General features: G+C 33.4%; 2 protein-coding genes across 2 annotated transcripts in view; both read left to right on the plus strand.

The window, feature by feature from the left end:
- Positions 1-10,997, plus strand: part of LOC127902379 (uncharacterized) — a 29,616-nt gene extending 18,619 nt beyond the window's left edge. Inside the window, exon 2 of the mRNA XM_052441286.1 lies at positions 10,303-10,997. Coding sequence (XP_052297246.1) covers positions 10,303-10,997 — 695 coding nt within the window. The remainder of the gene's footprint in view (positions 1-10,302) is intronic.
- A 417-nt stretch (positions 10,998-11,414) lies between these two features.
- On the plus strand, positions 11,415-12,038 carry LOC127902380 (uncharacterized). Its single transcript, XM_052441287.1, has one exon. It carries the CDS (start codon positions 11,415-11,417, stop codon positions 12,036-12,038), a length of 624 nt encoding a protein of 207 aa, XP_052297247.1.
- Positions 12,039-19,977: the final 7,939 nt, after the last annotated feature.

A 19,977-nucleotide genomic window follows, 5' to 3' on the forward strand; every position in this document is an offset into this window, starting at 1 on the left:
GGGGAAGAGAAAATAAATTTACCAAATAAAGTCAATGACACATGTTGAGACTTCACCTTCAACCCAAGCTTGAAAGAAAATTAGCTACTCATAATTGAACTAGGGGCAAAATGGAAATGTATTAAAATACATAGAAAATACAATATGGAGAATGAATTACAGAAAATGGATCCCAAAACTGGATTCAGAGATGCCAAATTAGGGGGGAGAGGTCCCCTTTTTATAGATACATTGAGTAAATCATGGCCATCGGATTAAAAACAGTTTGGACGCTTAAGACTGCGTCACGTCATCAGTCAACAGTACGCGGTTTGACCACGTGGTTTGAACAGTGACACTATTTGACCACGCAGTTTGGTTTAAAATAATCCCATGTGTTGCATGTACCGTACGCGCGTTTTTTGGTCCACTAATATGCTGCCACGTCACTATTAATAGTACATAAGAATTTTAGACCAACAGGATCATGACACCTCATCAGTCAATGCCACATCATCGGTCAATGCCACGTCATCGATCTGTCTATGTGAACAGTGTCGTGAACAGTAACGCAGATAGTACCGTACATGTGAACAATGCCATTTTTACTTTTATGCTCCTCCTAAGGTTTTCGACCGTCCTGAGTTCAAAATTGATGTCCGTTTTGCCGTTTGATCTCTCGTTTATTGTGAAATGACTATGATGCCCCTAAAATACACAAAATACTTAATTAAAATAAAACACACATAATTAAATTACAATAACCTTAAATACATAAAAGTAAAGGTTGTTAGTAAGACTTGAAATGTAAAATGACGATTTTCTCCTTTATAAATATATATTTTCTAACACTCAACAAGCATCTCCAATGTAGTACTAAACCTAACACCAAATCACCTTTTACACCATTTTTGGTGTAAAATGCTTCTTCAATAAAATATCAAAATCAACACCAAAGTGGTGTAATGAATAGTATTGCACCAAATATGGTACAATACTATTCATTACACCATATTTGGTGCTAGGAAAAAAAGTCTCAAATATCCTTATTACTTTATCTTATTTACATATATGTCTTATTTTATATAATATTTTAAGTTATTATTATATAAAATAATGATCCTACAACACTTTTTTCTCACCTCTCTTTTCTAAAATGAATTTCCTCTCAAACACTCATTTCTTTTGTGCATTAAAATCCAATATATTGTTTTATGTAGGAACAATATATTGTTTCTTGGCAGACTTGCAACATTCGAGAGTATTCTGGTTTGCTTTCGTCGATGCACAACGTAAGCAAACAAACAATGGCTTCATTGTATTCTGGAGGCATATTTGCTTAACTCATGTGCACAACTTAATTGGTGAGGGCAAATAATGTCTTAAAGAAAGTGACATTTGTAACGTGCCTTGAAGTACACAAAGTTTCTGCAGTTTACTTATTACTATTATTTTTATTCTTACATACAGAGTTGTAAACACATTACTTCACATAATAAAGTTCCACAATTATTATTGTATTTCTCTACATTTTCATTCCCCACAAGTACATACCACCAAGAGATTTTGATGTGATCCTACAATCAATGAAAAATAAAAATTAATTAAATTTCCCTCCAGGAGAAGTTAAACTTTGTTTCTAACCTACAAAGTGGGATTTGAAATATAAGTGTGCGACCCAAGAGGGGGGTGAATTGGTATTTTAAAAATTTCCTAACAAAGCCACACAACAATCCAATCTAACGCCTTAATAAATTCGAAAGTAATAAGTTCAATAAAAGCACAAAAACAAATGAGTAAGGGAGAAGAGAAACAAACACATGAATTTTTACGTGGTTCGGTAATCCCCGCCTACGTTCATGCCTCCAAGCGATCCAAGCTTGAGGATTTCACTATCCGAGCCTTTCCAAGGCTTCAAACATTTACAATTGACTTCAAGGTGTCAATGAACCTTTACAACAAAGAGATTATCTCCCAATCTCTTTACTCAAGTGTCTCACACACTCAAACACTTACAATTAAGATGAAAAAAGTGAAAGTTACAACAAAACTCACTCAAAGAGTTGATATTCAAAATGAAAAACAAGAGAGCTCAAGATATCTCGTGTACTTTTTGTTTATGCTTGCTAGAGAGCTTGAAAATGAATTGGATTAGAGTTTATATAGTTTGAGCCCAAAAACTAGCCATTACGTGTTTTCTGATGATAATCGGCTTGCCGTTTATAGAATTCGGTTAGCCACTTGTATGTTACCGTTACAGCCAAAATTTGAATTTCTGAACATCCGGTATGCCGCTTACGATATCTGGATAGCCGTTTATGCTCTAGAAGCTTACTGTCCAAAATTTGGATTGCCGCTTACCATATCTGGTACGCCGCTTGCTACAGTAACTGCTACAGTGAAATAGTTTTTAAAATTATAGTTTGACCTCAAAACTTTATAAAACTGTATTATGGCCCAAAATATTATGAAAGCTTTCAAATAGGTCCAATTTTAGAATTTCTAAATAATGCTTTGTTAATCCCAAAACTTTCTGAAATTATGATTGCACCCAAACTATGTGAAATTATAAAATGACCCAAAATATTTAAATAGTTTCAAATAGTTTCAAATAGGTCCAAATATGAAATTTTAAAACAATATCAAAGGTTTTAAAATACTTTCATTTTAGTCCAAAACACTTTAATTCCATAACATCATTTTCTTATTATAAAAACACAATTCATAAATCTTTGTTTAATCAACACATGTGGTTTGTTATCATCAAAATCAATATCTATAGCCATATAGGCTAACAAGATTATATATACTCCAATTTCAGTTGCTTCTTGCGAAAAATCAGCATTCTTTCCCCTAAGATTCTGCATAGCAATTTGAAACCCCTTTTCTTTACCAATCTTTTAACTACAGCACAAATTTTATTCTTGTTACTTCTAAAAAGTTTTCTACCTAGTATGTTTTATCACAAAAAATTTAATTGCATATCAAACAATGTCCTAAATTGAGCTCGCCAGCCATTTGGGAGACTCTTGAATGAAAAATAAACCTATGAATTGCAATAGACATGGAATATGACTTGAAATAATAAGTTATGTTTTGATCAAATTAACATGTTGTGACCAGTTGAACTTAATAGGTGATAACAAAGCAATTGAACCCCAAGATCTAACATTGATGATTTGCTCTTGACAGGTGATAACAAAACAAACAAGAATTAAATAAAAAACAAACAAATATTAGTCCAAGAACCAAAACAACACACAACACACAAACATAGAACAAGGATCTTAATTTCAAAGAGCATAATGAACTTCTTTTTCATATCGTTGATTATACAGAACCCAAATTGAAATAGAAATTTACAAGTTTCAAGAAGAGCTATTACTCAGTCCTTAACTCTCTCTAGATAGCGAGATGCCAGCTTACAAAATCTGCCTAATGACCAACTTGTAAACCCAGAAAGGGTCAATGAAGTCAAATGTGGCTAACAAAGTTTGTTGGCCATGGCAGCTTCTTTTGTCACGACTTTTCCCGCTAATGGTAAAGTCTGTAAACCTTGCAAACAAGCCCCAACCCGTAAGAGTCTGTGATTAGACATTTACACCCTTAATACCTAGAAACTTTGAAACACAATCCAACATAACATAATACATGCTGTAAAGAAATTACCGATTAGAGCCAAGATACGCCCGGGAATGACATTTCCAACGATAAATATCAGTCCAAAGCCGAATATATTTATCAATTGCACACATGGCAAATTTAAAAAAAAAATAACTAATGAATGAATAACAAGCTTGTCGAATTCATAGATTATGATACCAAGTTACTTGATGGAATGCTTTAAAAACTCCATGAAAATCTTTTGCAGTTATTTCTGCTACATATACAAGTATCTGTTTTGAAAAATTATCATCAAGTTATGTGATAGATTTAATTAAATCATCAATTATATGTGAAATGTTAACATTTCTGATCTTATGACATAAGTAATAATCCCAATTCCAAATCCTATAAATAATCTTCTCGAATCCAGCCACAAAGCATCCTTATAACAAGAATTAAATACCAGGCTCATGATCATTATTTTTTTATTAATTTGTAAATGATTTGTAATAAACAGTAATTGTGAGGAAAGAAAGAAAAAGAAGAGAAGGAATCTTGGCAAATGCTATAGTAAGCCAACGTAATATCACGGGCCACTCAAATTCGCCACAAAAGGAGGTTAAATGGCGTGCCTAGGTGCGCTTAATAAAAGTCCACAAAGCAGGATGCCGTCAACAGCAGGGTGCGCTCAGTTGTGGGCCACCTCATACTTTAGTGACCGGTGGTACGCTTAGTAAGCGGACAACCCAAGTTCACAAGATAAAGTAAGCAAGCCCAGCCTGATTCTAGAAATCTCAACAACTTTCTACAACTTGTAAATATCTAGACAATTCTACACTTATGTATTCGAGAACCTAGTGGATATTTAGGTAACTTGCGTGGAACTTTGTAAATCAAGGAAAGTCACTCTATAAATAAGGCATGACACCTACTATTTTACTCAACATCAAACCACACAAAATACACCTCATACCAAGTAAATCAAACATCCTTGTGAAGCTTTTTTGTATTTTCTTTTGTGAGTAATAAAATTTGCCTTGATCATATTGCTATTTTCTCTCAAGCTTTCATGCAAGCATCCTTGCTTGGCTAGCTTGAAAAGTTCAATAGGCTTATTTAGTAACTTTTGTGGTAGAAGTTGTCTAAGTACTGCATGGGTTGCTGTGCATTATACTCATCCCGTGACACCAGGTTGCAAACTATTTCAGAAAGCCACATTGCTTGCTCCGGGATTTTACAAGTTAATAGAGTAAAATGACTTGAAATTTTGGACTAGGGTTAAGAGCAAATCACCTTTTTCCTACAAAGGATGTCTACTATTCAACTTACCATTGCACCTAGCATTCTTCAATTGTCATTATTGAACCAAAAATTGAGTACTACATCCAGAATATTAAATTAGAGGTGGAAAGTATTAAATTTTCTCATACATAAATGAGTAAATATGGATTTTGATCTAGCCACAACATAGTAATAATAATTAGAGCAGTATAATAATTTGAGTTGCTCTTAAATTTATATTTCAAAAAGTATAAATGTTCACGCATGAGATATTTAATACATAAAGACATGTGAGTTTGTGAGTAAGATTATCCATTAATGTCATTTTGCTATGCATTCCTTGATGATCGTTAGATAATTTTATAAGCAGGATTAATTTGTTGTAAAGTAACAGTCGATACTAACAGCTACTATAGAGAGACCCGACTCTTCCATGATGCCAAACTTTGCAGGTGACGAGTCTTCCACCTGCACAATTACAAAGAGTCACTAATTAGGTAAAAGTCATCTTATCCTACATTTGGTTTTTAGTAAGGGTGGCAATCTCGGTTAGGATTTATTTATTCGATTTGATTTAATGTGAACTAAATGGGTTGGATTTGAAAAAATTAATTTGTTTAATAAATGGGTGAATTTAAATCGATTTGCTAATTAAATGAATGGAATCTACGTTAGAGGACATTGATTTTTTTATTGATTTAGGATTTGTTTAATAAATATGTAATAAACGAATTGAATACGATCCATACGTTTCAAATTCATTTATTATTAGTTTAATAAAATTACTTATTTATCCTTAAATATGTGTGAAAAAATTTTGAAATTTGAGGGCTAATATGCTAATTATAAATTATGTAAGTTTGTATTTTATAGGATGTTAAATTTATGGTCTTTAATATTTTATTTTCCTTAATTTTTGTTCATTAATTATATTTTTGTAAATGAATTCATATTCAATCTGATTCTTTATAGATTTGTTATAGAACAAATGAATAGTAAACAAATCCAGATTTGATTCGATTCGATTCTACTAAACAAATTAAACGAATCAAACCGAATATTCGTTTAATAAACGAACCAAATCCGAATCTTGAAATTTCAATTCATGCAATAATCAAATCAAATTCAAATCAACAGATTTTTTACCCAATTCATTTACGATTCGATTTCTTTATTCATTTTTCCACCCTTATTTTTTATAAGCCCAATGACCCAATTGCCCATTTCAGCCCAAATTAGATTTCATTGTTTTGCATAGATTGAGATTTGATCAGGTGCACCGAGTAGCTCTCTAAGGCGTAGAGATGACAATTTAACCCGGACCCGGATTGGACCCGAACGAACCCGGAAAATCCGGTCCGGGTTTAACCCGTACCGCAACAAATTAAATCTGGAATCCAGATTCAATTTTATCAACTCGGATGTATCCGGGTCCAGTTCCGGGTTTGGGTGAACTTGTAAATTTGGAACCCGGACCCGAATATCTTTATTTTACTATAAATTGAAAAATCAAAAAACAATCAGCCCTACCCTAATTCACAGCCGCCGAACATTTCCACTCTCTCCCTTCTCTTCATCAATTCATCAACTCATCATCAAGCCAAACCATTTCCTCTCTGCTCAGCCTTTCTTTTCATCAAATCATTGTCGCCACTCGCCATTGCTTCGCCACCTTTGTTGTGTTCATGTTCATTCATTAAAGGTGAAGAAGATCGATGAAGAAAGAATAAAAAATCAATAAAAGAATAGAAAAATAAAAAACCAAAAAAAGGAATAAGAAAAGGAGATTAGAAGTGGCGGCTGCAGCAAAGGAAGAAAAGAGCAAGAGTGGAGACGAGAATGAACAATGTAAATGATTTTGAAGACCAAAATTATTGTGAAATTAACCCTTTATGATTGCTAGATTAATCACACCCCAAGACCTAACTCAAACTTAAAGACTCAAGAATCAAACTTAAGCTAACAAAGAACAAAGATCAGATCAAAGAACACAGCCCAAAGAACCAAGAACACACAGAAGTTAAGTGGTTCAGCACCTTTGAGGTTGCCTACATCCACTGGAGAAAACAACACAAGGAGCAACTTTATTAAGTTTCAAGGTTACAGAGATGATACACAATACAAAGATTACTCACAAAACTGAACTCTCACTATGGCTGCTTTATCACTCTTTCCTTGATCACGCAAGATGGCACCGGAACCAGCTCGTTTATATACCAGGAATGCAGGCGTAACAGATCTAGATTTTCCCTCCAAATCTAACAGCCTTTTAACCAACCTATCACGAGCTTCTCACGCGCTATTATAAAGCCTTCCTTAAACGACTGCCAGCACTGTCGTTTAAGCTTAAACCAGGCATGCATTAGACACGTGAGATTTAAAGGTCTTGACCGACATTGGCAATTTGTCAACTCTGGTATCTTGCTCAAATGAAACGACATGTCACTCATCTTCACAACTTAAAACCGACATGTTGTTCTGACGAGTTTGAGATCATTTCAACAAAAACTCATTTCTCCCCTTTTCTTGACTTAACCCCACAAAGCACAATTTGTCATCATCATCACCAAATTTGTCATCATTATGTTTGAAAATTAAATTTTGTATACTCTCTTACCATTGAATTTATTTTTAGTTATTTGATTTTGAATTATTTTCCATTATTGTTGGCAATAGATTAAAATGTAAGGAGGAATTCACTGAAAAGAGAGAGAAAATTATATATCTTTATCAATCATCCAGGTTCTAAACCCGAAATCCGGAAATCCGAAATTTTCCTGGTTGAACCCGGTCCGGACCCAGAGTAAAAATATCTGGATTTATTTCCAGATCCAAAATTAGAAATTACCATTCGGGTCCGGAATCGGAAAGACTAAATCCGGACCCGGACCCGGATTTTACCATCCCTACTAAGACACATGTGACAAACGCTCTATTAGAAAGCTGTTTTGTGGGATCCACAACTCCTTCTTTGAGAATTTACTGTGTTTATGGTATGGAGAGTGATGATGTGCACTTGATCAACTCTTTGTATAGATCATATGAAAAATCACTTCTTAAAATCTATTACACTTTATTCCATATTTTAAATTTTTCGTTATATTTCTTGAACAATTTGATTTTTTTATTAATTTATAAATGCCTGCCTTATCTTTGATATGTGCTAAACAATTTGAAAAATGTAATGAGGAAGTCATTTTGATTAATAACAAAAAGTTGTTACCGTTTCCTGTTATGACATTGTGAGGTAGATTCACTAACTGAAGAACAAATATTATTTTAAATGTCAAAGGAGTATGGGTATTATGAATAAAATGTGTATTGCACGATGAATCAGAGGAGGAAAGCAACTTCATTATATGACAGTTGTCTTTTTTTGGGGCCAGCTACGGCTAGCCTCTTTCCACTTTTGGAAATGAAAATATTCCAATGGGGCAGAATTGATCACTTTTCTTTTGTCATTAACATCAATAATCCCTTATTTTATATAATATATGTATGTCGTCTTGTCCAAATTAATGAAAAAAAAACCCACTCTTAAATATCTATTGCTTTTTTTGTCAAAATGAAATAGCCATCAAAATAGAACATAATTTGATAATGAGCTTCATACATTTTCTTTGGAGTACATTTAGTCCTCTATCAAGAAATTAAAGTCTTAAGTAAGGTTCTTACAACACCCATATATGCATTCTAGTTTTCCGGTACTCTCTAGCTGACTAGCTGATGTATGTATGTATGTGTATGTATATGCATGTATAAGTATGACTGTATTTATGTGTGCGTGTGTACGTCTCTATAGATACATATGTATGTATGTGCAAGAACTACGACGAACTTGATGTTAAGCATAAACAATTGTGAACTCACAGCAATTCCATAGCCAAAAGAGCCGGAGACAGCCATGGGCGGACCCAATTAAAGCCCAGGAGGGGCTTAAGCCCCCCTGAGTCTTAAAATTTTTTTAAATTTAACCCGTAAAACCCCTTCTAATTATTAAGTCCAATACTAATATATTAAATAATTTGGACTTTTCTCAACAAAAACAAAGTATTTTGGGCTTTAAATTAAACCCATTTAAATAATAAAAACTTTTTAATTTAATCAAATTCTAATTTAAAACTAACTTACAAAAATCATCGTTTTATATTAATAATAAAAAAAATTAAAGGAATAAAAAAACAAACCCCAAAATCATGAAACTGTGAATCACTAAATCACAAAGACTGGCCACCGCCACCGACGAACGTTTCCATTCCTGCTGCTAGTCTGCCACCAACTCGTTGTTATCTGTCGCCGCGATCGCTGAGCCTTTCATGATTTTGTGTTTCGTCCCTTGCTAGATCAACCATAGCCCATAGATTGAAACAGGTATTATGCTCGAATGTTGTTTTGAAGTTTGATTAATGATTCTGGCCGAATGAATGTGCTGCATCTCTCTAACTTTGTTCATCAATTCTTATTCTGATAGCTATATACAAAATTCCAAAAGTAAAAGTTGATTTGTGAAAAGTAAGCAATTCTTTAATATTAAAATTGAAAGGGAAAGTGGTGGGATAGTGGGTGCTTTGTGAAATGATGAAAGTGGTGTATAATTTATTATATAAATTATAATTAAAATTTAAAAGCAATCACTTTGTTAATGCAACTAATTGAGCAATTGAAAAAGTAAAATTTACAATCATGTATCTTTCCCGTGAGCTCCATTGAGTGTGTTGTCAAATAATGTTTTTATAATATCAAATTTGTATTAAATTAATTATTCTTGTTCGTTATTTTGTTAGGATTTAGCCTTATTGTGAAATTTAATCTAATAATTAATAATTTTATTTGATTTGAAACAGATATGGAAAAGTTTTTTAAAAAGAAACCACAGCTGCCATCTCCTTTAGAGGGAACTAGTCATGGTTCATATGAAGTCAATTTACAAAATTTTCCTGCTAACCCTGGCTTACGACCTTGTATTGATAGTTATAATTGTAATATTCGAGATCAAGTTCGAAGAACATACTTACAAAGGGGTCCTTTTCAACCTAAGGGGCACAATTTTAAATTTGGGAAATTTGGAAATCAACAACGACGATTTGTTTCGGATTGGTTCAAAGAATTTGGTTCTTGGATGGAATATAGTATAAAAGAAGAGTCTGTATATTGTCTTTTTTGTTATCTTTTCAAAGAAGATAATAGTGATCAAGCAAGCAGTGATACTTTTACTGGGAAAGGATTTAAAAATTGGAAAAAAAAAAGAAAAATTAAAGATTCATGAAGGAGGTGTCAATAGTGCCCATAACCGAGCTAGGCAGAAATGTGAAAGGTTGATGAATCAGAAACAACATATTGCAACATTTTTTGAAAGACAACCCGAGAAAACTCAAATTGAATATGAAACTCGCTTGAATGTTGTTGTTGATTGTATTCGATTTCTTTTAAATCAAGGGCTAGCATTTCGTGGGCATGATGAGTCTGATGGTTCAAGCAACAAAGGGAATTTTCTTGAGCTTTTGCACTTCCTTGTTGATCATAATGAAGATATTAATGTTGTTACTTTCAAAAATACTCCTCTAAATCTGCAAATGACATCTCCAAAGATCCAAAAAAACATTGTAAGTTGTGTTGCAACTGAAACTACTAATGCTCTTATTAGAGAGATGGATGGTGCATTATTTTCTGTTCTGATTGATGAGTCTTGTGATATATCTACAAAAGAGCAAATGGCTGTTGTATTACGTTATGTGGATAAGAATGGATATGTGGTTGAACGTTTTGTAGGCATTGAACATGTTTCTAGCACTACAGCTGTCTCACTTAAAGAATCTCTTGATAATATGTTTTCAAGGTTTGGATTGAGTTTGTCAATGTTACGTGGGCAAGGTTATGATGGGGCAAGTAATATGCAGGGTGAGTTTAATGGTTTGAAAACGCTCATTTTAGAAGAGAATGAATCTGCTTATTATGTTCACTGTTTTGCTCATCAACTTCAGTTGGCTCTTATTTCCGTGGCAAAAAAGCATGAGGAAGTTAATTCTTTATTCAATTTAGTTTCAATGCTAGTTAATGTTGTTGGAGTGTCAGCTAAACGTCGTGACATTCTACATGAGAAACATGCTCTTGCAGTTACTTTAAAGCATTAGGACGCTTTAAAGTAATCTCGTGATTCAAACATTGTCCACTTGAAAGCTCGCCTTTACCTAATGACAATTCATTATGGTACGTTAATGAGCATAATTTCTATGTTTCCATCTGTGGTTGATGTGCTTAAGATAATTTAAGTTAAAGGAAATTCTGAACAAATATTTCAAGCTAATATGCTATTGAAGTTGATGCAATCATTTGATTTCGTATTTTGTTTATTCTTAATAAAAAATATTCTTGGCTATGCAAATGAATTGTCATGAGCACTACAAAGGAAAGATCAAGATATTTTGAATGCTGTAAAATTGGTTGAAGTTTATAAGCATAACCTTAAGAAGTTGAGAGATAGTGGATGGGATTCTTTATTTGGTCAAGTTTCTACTTTCTGTAGCAAGCATGATATCGATGTTTTAGATATGGATGATTTGTTTTTAATTCCAGGGCGATCACGCCGTAAAGCTAGAGAGATCACAAATTTACATTGGTATCGAGTTGAGTTATTTTATGTTGTCTTAGACATGCAACTTCAAGAGTTAAATAATCGTTTCAATGAGTCAAATACTGAGTTGCTTATTTGTTTGGCTTGTCTATGTCCAAATGATTTGTTTGTAGCTTTTGACAAGGAAAAATTACTGCAACTTGCTGAATTTTATCCTAAAGATTTTTCTGCAATAGATCTTATAGCACTTGAGATGCAACTTGATGCATACATTACGGATTTACGATCTAGTGCAGAATTTTCAAAATTGAAAGGGATTGGTGAACTTGCAAGGACAATGGTTAAGACTAAAAAGGACAAGGTGTACCCGTTAGTTTACCAATTGGTTACATTGGCTTTAATTCTATCTATAGCTACTGCCACTGTAGAAAGAGTATTTTCAGCCATGAATTTTGTGAAGAATCAACTTCGAAACCGGATGGGTGATCAATGGCTGAATGATAACTTAGTTGTATACATAGAAAAATATGTATTTGCTTGTATTGACAATGAAGATTTTATTCGACGTTTTCAAAATATGAAAACATGTCGGAACAGTTGAAGAAGTTTTAAAAATGATTATGTCAATAAAATTGAATATTTTACTTATTATTTTTTCAATTGGCTTTTATTATCTTGTTAAATTTTTTTTTGTCAATTTATATTAAGCCCCTTCTGAATTTATTTCCTGGGTCCGCCACTGGAGACAGCCACTAAGGTGCTGAAAACAAATGCAAATACTGGCGTAGGAATTGCTCATCGACGGTGGTGACGCCGTGTCGCTGCAGTCACTGGTGGTACCATTGATCTCAGGCTTTGATAGTAGTCCTTCTTCTGCACACAGTCTCTCCATTTGCTGCTTGATCACTCTGCTAGCTCCTTATCTTTAGACAACCATATAATATTAATAGTCGTCTGTAATAATAATATATTTGAACACCCTTTGTTTTTATTCCTTTTTGTGATAATGCATGAGAATTTATTAATCACAAAAAAAAAAGTCAGGTCTAAGGAAACAAAAAACCGGTAAATATTTCTTGGCGTTGTGGTAATGATATTTATTTAATTCTCACAAACATCCGTAACTCATCTGATCATAGGAATTAATCTTAATTTGCTTTTCTTTTCAAACTTAATTCATTGCTTCAGCAATAAAGGGATTAGTTATTGAAAATCTCCAATCACAGGATTTAATCTTTGCTTAAAAGAAAAATGAAATGCATGTCATCTCAAGTTGATGGGAAAAAATCACTAATTAAGAAAAGTCAGCAGATCCTACGGCTGCTATTTAGTAAAATGTACAGTCAATGGAAATTGAAGGAATCACCTCCCATATCAGTAAGAAATATTGGTTAATAGCCCAAGAGGCTGGATTTGGACAAAATGTTTAGAAGCCCAATAACCCAGTTGCATATTTTGACCCTACTATTTCATAGATTGACCAAAAAATTATTGCGATTGCTTATAATGTGGCATGCACCAAGCCACCAATTGTGTAAGATAGATTGAGCAACGTATTCAAAGAGCGGATTTTTTTTTTCAAACGTTAAAAGTTGTATTGTTTTGAGAAAACAGGCATAATATATGATGAATCAGTCAATTTATTAAAATATGGAAACATTCGCTGTGTGATGTTTACAAGTGGGATATATTATCTATTAATTTTATTTCGATATGCATTACTTGAACATCAAAGAATTTTATAGACATAGTTAATTTGTCGTAAATTAATGGACGATACCAAAATCAGCTATGTATGGAGCTTTCGATGAATGGGCCATGATGCCAACTCAGCACTGATGAGTATGACCCACCTGCAAAATTACAAAAATGAATACTTAAGTCAAAGACAATCAATGTGATGGGATCCACATGTCAGATTTATTGGGAGCAGCCTGATGCAACAAAATTCTCACGAATCTAAACTTGCCACGTTACCAACGTAGATGACAAGTTTTATTCCTCTCCTTTTCGTTGAATTAGGCAATCCCGAGCTATATCACTCGACATATTGTCTGAGTTTTGTTCCTTCAACATCACACATACTCGTTTCAAAATTAAAAGGATAGAATCAAAAAGAAGAAGAAGAAGGATAAAATAAGAAAAGACATCCACCATAAATACAATGTGTCAATGGGGCCCTCTTTAAGCACGTCCTGTATTTCACATCCGACATGATGGGGCAGCTGGCACCCATGCAAGACGCGAGTTATCCAGTGTTGTTATTAGTGCTCGGAATTGAAACTTTCAAAAACAAAATAACATAGTACTACTGATTGTAGGGTTCACCTATGTTGCAACAGTTGCAACATACTATACTTTTTATCTTTATTCTAAAATATTGTTGGATGTAAACTAAATGAATCTAACGGTTGAAATTAGAAAGTAGGTAAAGGTCAATGGCCGGTTGTTGAAAGAAATTAAAAAAAAAATTGTTAAATAAAGAAAGTGTACAAAAATATGTTGAACAAGGGTCCAGGAATAATACTGGTTTTGACTTTGTTTTGAAAGTCCGTCGTCGAAAATTTTTTCACACCCCAGAATTTTAGATCATCAAAATATTTTCAACGCCCAGAAATTGCGATCAATTTCCCGTAGAAATAACTATCGTCAAGTTTCAATTTTAAGTGTCTCCCATAAAGTCAAAAATTCCAGTCGGTAAAATCGAAGGCGGATACATGACTCTGGCAACCAACTGGAAAAGATGTTGGGTGGTGGTGCAAGTTTAGGATACATGACTTCAATATACCTCTTCTTCCAACAAATTAAACAATGATTCCATGTGATAACATTATCATCTTCCCTGATTCCAATAAATATACATGACCAACCTCCCAAGCTAATTTCTACCGCCATACTCTTTCAAAAACATTAACCATTTTTTGTTAGGAATTAACCACCGCAGCTGCTTCGAACGGCACAACAACATACCAAGCATATGCAATATTCACTCTGGTTTCAGATATGACTAGTTCAGTAGTTCCTAAACTTTCTGCATCACTCAGTTTGGGTTGCAGTTGTCGGCTACAGTAACAAATTCTCAATCGGAATCATTCCCCTCAGAGCCGATGTTCATGTACTAACCATCGAATTCCAACAATTTGGGATCATCTTCTTTCAATCTCAGTATCTCCATATTATTCTTTAATTTGAAATCACTTACGCCAGCTACAGTAACAAAATTGCCATCGAATTCGTTCAGCCAACATAGCCCGAGTTGCAGCATTGGTGAATAATCCAAATATTCTACCTGAAGAATATTGCGATCATCTTCTTCCGATTTTGGTGCCTCCACAGTATTTGTCAAATGAAATCAATTACACCTACTGCACAAACTGTTGGGGAAAAATTAGGTTTTTAAATTTTTTATAAAACCTTTTGAAGATCGCTCTTATATAATATATAAGAATTTGTATTCTAGAAATCGTACCTTGAAAATCCGATTTGGATTTTTCCGTTGAAGTGATTTAGGCTCCTAGATCACGATCCGCCACCACCACTCCTGTTAGATCACGATCCGTCACCACCACTCCTGTTAGATCACGATCCGTCACCACCACGCTTGTTAGATCACGAACTGTCACAAATGATCTTCCAGGTTATGACTCAGGTTCGATCTGCACTTGACGTGTGGGCGCCTTTATCACTACCAAAGCAACTAGCACGAGAAAATTTTTCTCTCAACAATAGAGAGAAAAATCTTTTTCTCTGATCTACAAAAGTGGCTTCTATTTTTTTTCTTTAGAGAAAAATAAGCCTTTTATATCACCCTTTAGTGAAAACCCTAGGCTCCAAATAATCAAAAAACAAAACCCACGTTATTTGCTTTTTCAATAGGGGACCCACCTTGTAAAATAACATAAGGCCCCTTACACAAAAGCTAATTAAATGGAGCCTCCCACTAAATGATATATTTAGGCTTTTGACCCAAATAGCTAGTTATCTTACTTATTAGTCCAGTAGTGGTGCAATCAATTAAATGAGCTAACTCGGGGATCATTTGGGAACATACAATAGTGGCTACAATAATTATGCCTGTAATTAAATTAGCCCAATTATTTAATTCTAAATCTACTCCACTAAAAGATTGGAACTGACTTCCATAATTGTATGCTCGAATAATAATTCGTCCCAAGCCACATTGATTTCTTTACTGCACAATCCTTTGTACCACATCGTTAATTAAATTGATATCTCAACTGTCCAATCAATTTAATAACATCTTATTCCTTGATCCTTACTGGTTTTCTCTAATGATCATTTTCAACATACGAAATATGTTGACACACTCTGGCCAGAGAATTCTATGATCAAGTGCCGAAAACCTATCAAGAGATGTGTTGTACAAATTCTATATTGTTAATCCATAACTCCAATACTCATAATTGCTCCCACCAAGATACCGGGTAATCTTGACCACAAGGATGTGTCGTGCCCATTGGTAACTCAAATGAAATAACAATTACAATCATGAAATCATAATTAACTCAAGATTAAGATTACAGTAAAATCAATGCCTATGAGATTTAATAAGTCTGACAGTTATTACAAAGTTAATTAAATCTCATATGTGATCCTGTTCAATGTAGTCGTACTACATCAATAAATTCTTATATGATTAAGACAAATCATTCAATGAATCTATTACAGTCTATACCTAAATAAAGTGCCCAACTTTATTTATCAACTGCGAACTAAATTTATTTAATCATAAGATAACTTGTATTTATGTCTTCTGTGAATCCACATGGTGATCACATAAATACATATAATATGATTAAATGGACTTTAATAAAAATATTAATGCAATTAAGATATTTGAATAAAATACCTCATTAATTTTATTAATCAGAAAAAATATTTATTACTATTAAATAAACACATATGCTTTTAAAGAGTATATTTTCCCAACACAAACAAATTCACCATTTAATTGATCTGCCTTACAACCCCAGCCCAAACGTGCAACATACGTAAATAATCAAAAATTTTTCCCTAAGAAATTGCTACAAATTTCGTTCGATTTAGGTGTCTCCAAATTGATTCTCAACCACGATCATCAAACCCTAATTTATATTTTTCATACATAAGACATAATTGGTTTAATCAGATGAATTTTGTGCAACTGGCATCAACGATTCCCGGTTTATTCCTCATTTATCAACCATTTAATTCCAACCTTTAGATTCATTTAATTTACATCCAACGGCAGTTTAGAATGGAGACAAAATGTGTGGTATGTTACAACTGTTGCAACATAGGTGGGTCCCTAATTGTATTACAAGAATGCCTTCTTCGTTCATCTAGTTAATCAACGCATCCCTTCCATCTTGGTTCTGTAGCTATCCTTGCAATGATTCAAACGTTGTAGCCACTCATAATAGGATTTAAATTCGGTACTGATTTTGTTTTTGTACTAACTTCTTAGCAAAGCTGTGATTGGAGGTTATTTGAATATAAATATATGATAACTAAATCTTAACTTATAAATATACTTGTAAGAAAATATTATTAAAAGATCAATACTAGATTCTGATTAGTAACATCCGCGGAGTGAATACAAAAGAAGACAATATATTAATTTGATTCTTTATTATATCTCACCGGTCCTCATTTATAGGTTAACTCCATTAAAAATTTTAATGTAATCTTTTATCTCTTAACATATCTCACTAAATCTTGATTTTACACTAATTATAATTTTTTATATTTTTTTCCAAGCACCCATTTATAAAAATTATAAAATCTATTTTAAAAAGGGAAAAAAACTCTCATAGTTGCTATAATCTCACTCTTTCTTTTTAAAGGTCTTGTCCATTGTTATCATAACCATAGAAAAATATTTGGTACCTCTTCATCATCTTCTATTGAATACTGTAAATTAATTTGATACTTCTTCATTGTCCTTTATTGAGGATTGTAAATTAATTTCTTCCATAATTATAAAAGTAGAGTACATAATATTTGAGAAGAAATAATAATTTAAAAAATTAAGGTTTAAGAAATTAGATTGGCTAGATTACATATTAATAAAAATTATCATGTGGGTGCACTTAAAGGCTATTTACCATTTTAAGTCATTTTATGTAAGGATAAAATAGGTATTAGCATAAAAGTGATTAGTGGGGGCTGATGAAGTATAATGAGGGGATCAAATTTTACAGTTCGAATTGATAATTTGATATGATCAAATGTTCAGTAAGATAAATATGATCCTCGTGTTTCATTCAATTTATCCCTATGTTACATCAATTTAGCTATAAAGCATTTTCATATAGAATGGGTGCATCACTTTCCACAAATTTGGACTAATATTTTCTATATTTTTTTAGAATAAGCCTGAAAAGTAGTGTCTCTGACACATTTTATTATCACTATATGGTTTTTTTATGTTGTATTGCATTATGATTATGCATATATATTGTATTATTTTGTATTATATTAACACTGTATTCAGTGGCGGCGTCATTTGAGAGCTAGCAGGGGCTTAAGTAGATTTACAATAAAGCCCCTGATAAATTTTTAAAATAACTAAAAGATCAATATTTTAATACAACATTGAGAAATTAAAAAAAAAAACTCAAATTTAAATCCCTAACCACCATCATTATTTTGCACAGAAAAACCTCTACCGTCAGCCTGTCGTCTCTCTCTATCCAACTCCCATGCCATAAACGCGACAACCTGCAGCTTGCACTTGTAGCCTTGCATCACCTCATCTTTACAATTTTTCTGGTACTACCATTGCCCCTTTGCAGCTTTTATATTAATTATTAAGAATTGATTAAACTATTTTGATTATTCAGTACCTTCGCCACTTTATGATTTAATGTTTTGATTTTTTAATTGGTTTATACCTTTTTGAATTGAATAAGATTATTAGCTTTAACTTTTTGTGGCAAACTGGCAATGCTTCGTGGGGTCACTTGGGTAATAAAGTGGCAATGCTTTTAATTTTACTAATTATAAATAATAGAATAACACTGCCATGGGTTATGTAGTGATGTGTTAGTAACTTAGTGGTTGAGCAGTTAGTTGAGCAATTGGTTTCTTAAAGTAATATTTTATAATTTTATAATTTTTTTTATATTTTGACATGGAAATTGTATTGAGTTTCTATTTAAATTATCACAATTAATTATGTTTATTTGTTACAGTTATGGAAAAATATTACTCAAGAAAGTCATTATCACAACCTTCTCTGAAAAAAATAAAATATAGCTCAAATCAAGATGTAGAATTCAATTTACAAGATCTTCCTACAGATCCTGGTTTACGAATTCCAATCTCTTGTTATATTCCTAATATTCAAGATCAAGTCCGAAGAGCATACTTACAGAGAGGTCCTGTTCAGTCTAAAAATCACAACTTCAAACTTTCAGATTTTGGAAACCAAAAATGGCGGTTTGGTAGTAATTGGTTTGGGAAATTTGGATCTTGGTTGGAATATAATATAGAAAAAGATGTAGCATTTTGTCTCTTTTGTTATCTTTTTAAAGAAGAGATTGGTAATAAAGGGAGTGGTGATTCGTTTGTTGGTAAAGGTTTTAGAAATTGGAGGAAACCTGAAAAATTTATTGAACATATGGGAGATGTTGATAGTGCCCATAACAAAGCTAGGGAGAAATGTGAAATGTTGATGAATCAAAATCAACACATTCGAACAGCCTACGCAAGACATTCTGACAAGCATCGAAGCAATTATCGAGCTCACATGATAGTAGGGATGGCAATTTCTGGGTCCGAGTCTGGGTTTGGCAGTTCTGGATCCGGACCTGGACACAAAATTCTCATAACCAGACCGGCATTGAACCCTTTTTTTTTTAATCCGGGTTCGGTCCGGGTTCAACCTGGAAAAATTCAGGTTTTCGAATTCCGGGTTTTGAACCCGAATTGCTTTATTTTTATCTTCTATTTCTCTGGCCAACAATGCAAGGTGTTCAAGATGATGATTGACCATTTAGACCACTTCCGCCAGCTGTCAAAATTGCCGATCATGTCTAGTAATCAATTCCAGTTGTCTCTATTCTGTATATGCTTAATGCTCTCGTCTGTAGTCTCCGCACACAACTCTTAACACCGTGTTCTAAATAATGATGAAACTTTAGATAAAAGAACACGCAACGCCAAAAACTTATTGTGGAACACAGCCACGATATGATGAAGAAGAAGATGATGATCCCAGTTGTGAATTTCAACCCCTTTTGCTGGCTGCGACAGAGTGAGAGATGAGACGAATGATGCTAATGAGTGATGAAACGAACACAGCCGCACTGTGAAGGTGATGACAGGCCACACCGCGAAGGATCCGATCTAATCTAAAAAAGAGATTACAGGAGACTTGAAGAGAGAGTGAGATAGATTAAGTGAGGACTGAGGAACAGGTCACAGGTGAGAGAGATTGAGAGAGGAACGGATGAGACTTGAGAGATTGAGAGGAGAAATTACAGTAGAGTTCAGTTAAAGAGAGTGAGAGATCGAGAATTCGAGATTTCGATAGA

The sequence above is a fragment of the Citrus sinensis genome, chromosome 5, assembly GCF_022201045.2.
Source record: "Citrus sinensis cultivar Valencia sweet orange chromosome 5, DVS_A1.0, whole genome shotgun sequence".
In the NCBI taxonomy this organism is placed as follows: Eukaryota; Viridiplantae; Streptophyta; class Magnoliopsida; order Sapindales; family Rutaceae; genus Citrus; species Citrus sinensis.